The sequence below is a fragment of the Periplaneta americana genome, chromosome 13 (assembly GCF_040183065.1).
Source record: "Periplaneta americana isolate PAMFEO1 chromosome 13, P.americana_PAMFEO1_priV1, whole genome shotgun sequence".
Lineage (NCBI taxonomy): Eukaryota > Metazoa > Arthropoda > Insecta > Blattodea > Blattidae > Periplaneta > Periplaneta americana.
The window spans coordinates 121005595-121011594 of record NC_091129.1 but is presented as its reverse complement, the minus strand read 5'-3'; the positions used below and the strand labels follow the sequence as shown (position 1 = coordinate 121011594).

The 6000-nt window shown below is 39.0% G+C and overlaps 1 protein-coding gene across 4 annotated transcripts in view; it reads left to right on the top strand.

The window, feature by feature from the left end:
- Positions 1 to 862: 862 nt before the first annotated feature.
- The window catches only part of bou (boudin), a 93038-nt gene continuing 87900 nt past the window's right edge, over positions 863 to 6000 (top strand). The window contains exons 1-2 of one of the 4 annotated variants that reach the window (XM_069843955.1): positions 863 to 1015; positions 1332 to 1419. In XM_069843955.1, coding sequence (XP_069700056.1) covers positions 1344 to 1419 — 76 coding nt within the window. In that variant the 5' untranslated portion in view covers positions 863 to 1015; positions 1332 to 1343. Of the gene's footprint in view, positions 1016 to 1218; positions 1420 to 6000 lie in introns of those variants that run through there. The other 3 variants (XM_069843954.1, XM_069843956.1, XM_069843953.1) reach the window with 3 other exon arrangements.

The window sequence follows — 6000 nt, the reverse complement described above, 5'->3', positions numbered from 1 at the left end:
CATTGCGTGGGATATTTGCTCATTTTAACTTCCTTTTCCTCCAACTTCAAGATTTTCAATACATTTCTCGCTTCTGTGATAAAAATAAAACAAAAAAGTGCCGCTGTTCCGGCGCGTTCCTCCAGAAAAAAAAAAAAACACCGATTACTAGTATAATTTATATTTGCGCATCACTTAGATTCGAAACAGAAACAATGTGAAGATAAAGTTTGATGATTATTTAACAAATTGAAACTTGAACATTGTCATTTTATATACAGCGAGAACTTAACTGCTAAGGAAACGTAGGCCTATGAATTAAACTTAACAATAGTTGAAAATATAATGAATAAGTGAGTTGCATATGTTTTAAAATAAATATATCAACGCTTGCCTGTCGATCCAGAGTTGCTCTCGGGCACGGGTTCGGTTCCCGCTTGGGCTGATTACCTAGTTGCGTTTTTTCCGAGATTTTCCCAACCGTAAGGCGAATGTCAGGTAATCTTGGCGAATCCTTGATCTCATCTCCCAAATACCATCTCGCTGTCATCAATTCCATCGACGCTAAATAACACCGCAGTTGATACAGCGTCGTTAAATAGCCAAGTAAAAAAATAAATATAACAATAATGTGAAGAGAGAGAACGATAGGTATTAAGCCCTTCTCCAATGGCGCTGCTTATGTCCATCACTCTTTTTTGCTTCCGTAATCCTTTTCATCCGTATTTCCATGTCAAATAGGCGATTTTCTTGTTGTTAGTACTACATTGCCAATTTTCTTTGCGAACCATAGCTTGAGAACCACATCTCCATTGTTCATACCTGCTCAGAGATTGCGCATTTGCAGTACTTATTTGCGAGGTGAGAGAGCGGTGCTGTACGACAACATACTTGAGCATGCGTACAAGATAATTGGTGAGGAGTAGTGTAGGCAGTCAGTAGTGAACAGTTGGGAATAAGAATAACAAGCGGGAAGTGTGAATACGTTGTGTTGTCCGAAAAGAGTGAGTCACCATCAATCAGCACAAAGAATTAGGTACGTATATGCATCAGTACTTTCTTTTGTCGTAAAATTTTCGTTGATAACCTTTTATACCGACTGATCACGTCTTTGAGTTTTAAATATTCCGCGATAGTCTTTCCGCCTTAATACGAAAGGTTTACTATTGGTGTTCCTACCTTAACACGCAAGGTTTACTATTGGTGTTTCCACTAGCAACACACGTTGCTTGTTATTGGTCAAATGACGAGTCCACTAACAGTGCCTGGCAGCTCGCATACCAGAGTTGATGTTTACAGGTGTGTTTGTTACGTTCAAGTGGATTTATGTTTGAATTCATTTTATTTCTCAGGAATTTCGATAGATGAGAATGGGGGTCTCTACCTTCATGGATAACATCGTCATAATATCGGCTCTTCTTGCAGTTTTAATTAAGACTGGTAAGTGTTTTGAATTTTGATATGTACAATGTTGTAAACTAAGATTTGTGACTCATGCCACACCTCTGTGTGTTAGCTCCGTTTTTTCTTGGTTAGGAACGGTTTTTTTTTTATTATAATCATTGCGTTCGTAGTTAACACAAGGTCGTATAATTTATTGCAAAGACAAATACTATTAATAACTTTACATCTGGTATTTCATTCGTACTGTATTTCTTTCTTCATTCTTCGAAAATTAAAAGAATTACCAGTTGTACAGAATGTACTGTCGTTCATGTTTTTAAACATACATACTACACGTATATTGTATTTTCCTGGTGTCATCGACATAAAAACGATTATAGTGTGTTGTAGTTAGTAACTTGTTTGTTGACGTCGTCGTATGTTCTGATAACCCTAGACCCGAAGTTGTACGTGATAGTTGCTTGTTTCTCTTGGTCTGCGGTTAAGGTCATGGTGGGTCGGTAACTGTATATACAAATCAAGTCTGAAATCTGATTATATTATGATGTTGCGTTATGTGCTAAACAAAAGCCGAAAGATACAATGGGATTTGTTTATATCGGTAATGCCTCCCCTACCCCCACCTCATCCCTAATAGAGGTGCAAAGGCTTGGAATTGTTTGTATACGCGTAGTGCTGAGGTGAGGGAGACTGCAATATATTTTATTTTCGAAATGTTGCATAATTTTATAGTATAAGTTCTAGTGCTTATAATATATTTGATCGATTTTTTTAGATTATTTAGTAACTGTCATTTCAGACGTAGCTGAAGTACCATGGCCTACTTATCTAGTTCTTGGTTTTAAGATAAAATCCATGTTTTATCAGACATCATATGATTTTAAAATCAAAGGCATCTCAAAAATAATAAAGCAGAGTTTTTTTTAGTAAATTTAAAAACCATGTTGGGTCCGATAAGCTGTACAAATTATCAAAATTTTTGTTGTTGAGACCGTCAAACTTATCAAATAGCAATGTGATAAACACAAGTAAACACATGTAAAAATAGCATTCTTGTGTTTATCACATTGCTATTTGATAAGTCTGATGGTCTCAGCAATAAAAACTTTGATAATTTTCTTAAAATTTGCTATACTTGAACTACGTACAGTATTTCCCGGATACAAAACAACTACTGTTGTGACGTGACTATGAAATACGCAGAACTTTCGTTTCACAATGGTTAATAACCATATAGGCCTACTTACTATACATCAGTTGAATTAAAATATTGTGTTCATCTCGTTAAGACCTAGACATTTTATCGAAAAAATGTTGTAATTGATGAATATTAATAGAAGTAAACATGGGTAACTATTCTACTTTTTCTCTGCCATTTATGTTTAATGATTTGGTGTTAAATTAGAACTTGATTTTAAGAATATTTCGATTTTGAGGTATTCCTAGCAGAATAAAAAATTGTCTGCAGTCCAATGGCGGGCGGGTTTACTAATAGACACTGCTTAAGAGCTACGAATTTTAGGGGACGTTTTTGTCTCCGTTATAACAGAGATGTATATTTTCACAGATGAAATTATTGGATTATTTATAGGAATGTAGGATAGCCCCCAGTGACGTCGCCAGGATCAGAGCAAGGGGGGTGCGGATGGGGTGCGAGCTGTAAAAATGTGGTACATAAAAAATCCAAAATGTCCTTTCATGCACTTGCGCGCATATTATTATTATTATTATTATTATTATTATTATTATTATTATTATTGCTCATCACATCCATTACGATACACTATGGGACGTAGTTTTTTCACATCCAAGAAATTGTTTGTTTGTTTTAGTTCTTCGAAATAATTTATGCCTAGTATTTTGTTAATAAATTGCCCTTGGGGTGCGGAAAGGGGTGCCCCGATTTTTTATGGGGTGCTTGCGCACCCTTTCGCACCCCCCTAGCGACGTCCCTGATAGCCCCTCATTCTCGCCTGACACTCCTGCACTAAAATTCAGAAATAATTACTCTGATGAACGTACTGCGGGTTAAGAACTGCATGTAAAATTTCTACCTCGGGACTAGGAGAGATGGCGGTGCACAACTTCTAATCACTAGATTGTACACCAATATGCCTGGGTTAAATCCCAAATCTCTCCGCAGTGCATATGAAGAGAAGGCATATGTCACTGTTGTTAGTGATTCGTCCGTCGGATGGGGACGTTAAGCCTGGTGGTCCCCTTGGTGCTAATCGACAGGGGTAGGCTACGTGCCGGCATCGGGTTTCTTCTCCCTTCATCTTCATCATCATCATCATCACTCATCTCAAGACACTACACTTACACGAACACTTACACATACACTCACCCTAGTACACGACATAACTCTTCACAGATACTACACATGTACAGCGTGACCCGCCGAAGTGGTGTACAACTAGAAAATGGGTCACAGTTCTGCCATCTTTCCGCAATATGCGGAACCCGAATCACGCAAGTGAAGTGGGTGGGCATTGGATACACACATTTATCCAGTTTTTTATTCTCACCCCACGCAGGTTCCCGGTCTAAATACTGACAGAATATTACAGCCCGGGCGTTCCAAGAGGGGAAACATACGACTTCCCCTCCTCGAGAAGGCTTTAAATTAAGTTTTTTTTTTTTTCATTTCATTTACTGTAGTCTATAGCTCTTATATTAGCATTGAAGCAGAATAAGTAACAATTTTGTACTATATAGATGAAGAGGCGAGATATGGCATATGAGCTGTGTGACGGGAAAGAATGAGCTGACAGAAAGAGTGTTTGTTCCATGATGATTACTATTATACGAATCTACTGACACGAAAGTTCATCTGTCTTCCCCCTCTATACCCCATTGGTGATGTAGCCACGGCACATGATAAGGTCACAGGACAAGTCTTGTCTCCTCTACTATAGTATAGCTCACCTCAAAATTAGTTACATGGCGCTCGGTAGAAAATATCGTGAGTAAATCTGTAATCGGTGAGACTGCCATACAGCATCTTAAGGCCCCGCTTTGAGGACGACATTATCTACCGTGTGAAACAAGAGTCATTTGCCAAAAGGGGAAAAAAACATTATTATTTGAAATGACAATTGTAGTAGCATAATAAAGACAAGGACCACGACAAGAATAAAGAGTCGCCCTGGTTGGCAAGTTGGTATAGCGCTGGCCTTCTATGCCCAAGGTTGCGGGTTCGATCCCGGGCCAGGTCGATGGCATTTAAGTGTGCTTAAATGTGACAGGCTCATGTCAGTAGATTTACTGGCATGTAAAAGAACTCCTGTGGGACAAAATTCCGGCACATCCGGCGACGCTGATATAAACTCTGCAGTTGCGAGCGTCGTTAAATAAAACATAGCATTTAAAGAATAAAGACGACAAGGATCACAATATGAGCTGCAACAAGCACCACAGCAAAGATCACGATAAGGACCGCGAAATGAACCACAATAAGGATCACGGTAATGAACAAGACCACGATAACGATTCTGACAAAGAAAATAAGACCATGATAAAAACAACAATCGTCGCGATAAAGACCATGACAAAGACAAGGATCACAGTAAGGACCATGATAAAGACAAGTATCAGCATAAGGGCCCTGACAAAAACAACAAAGACCACGATAAAGACTATGCAAGGTCAACGACAAGAACCACGATAGGCCTAAGTATCACGACGTGAATCATGGTCCTTGTCGTGGTCCTTGTCATGAACCGTGTCTTGGTAGTTGTGAGCCTTATCGTGATCCATGTCGTGGTCCTTAACGTGATCGTTGTAGATCTTATAATGATCCTTGTTGTTTTTGCCACGGTCCATATCGTGATCACTGTTGTCTTTGTCAGGTTTCTTATCGTGGTCCTAGTTGTCTTTGTTGTGGTCCTTATCATGATCCTTGTCACTGCAATGTCTGTATCGTTCTTGTTGTCTTTATCATGATCCTTATCGTGGTATTTGTTGTCGTTGTTATGGTCCTTATAGTAGTCTTGGTCCTTATCGTCTTTCATATCGTGGTCCTTGTCTTGTCCATGTCGCATTTCTTATATTTGCCCTTGTTTTCTTATGATGGTGAACCTTATCCTGGTCCTTGTCGTGATCCTTAGTGTGGTCTATATTGTGATCCTTATCGTCGTCCTTGTTGAGAGGAGAACAGAGGATAAGGGTATTCGAGAATAAGGTGCTTGACATGCCTTACCTAGGGAGACAGATCTTAGTTCGTTGACCTCCTACGAGAAGTAGCCTAAGACCATTTTGTTAACGGCGATGTTGCCAGACTGCTGTAACTTCCATCTTAATTTTCTAATTAACCGTGCATTTACTCACAAAACGTAATATAGGTTTTTTATTCATTTAAGAGTACCCTGCCGTCCCTTTCAAGCTGCAGGGTTATTTCACTTTCACCCTGTATAATCAGATTAAGAAATGGAAGTAATATAGGGCTCTTCTACAGGTACTAAGCGGTCACATCGCGGAAGCTTTCGCGATGTCACTGAATGGAAATTAAGTTTCAAAAGAAGAGACCCAGCAAGATCAAAGCTTTTAATTGGTCACGTAGAATTAAAGCAGATCATATATTAACCATCGAGGCTGTACTGTCTGTCTTAAAGGATC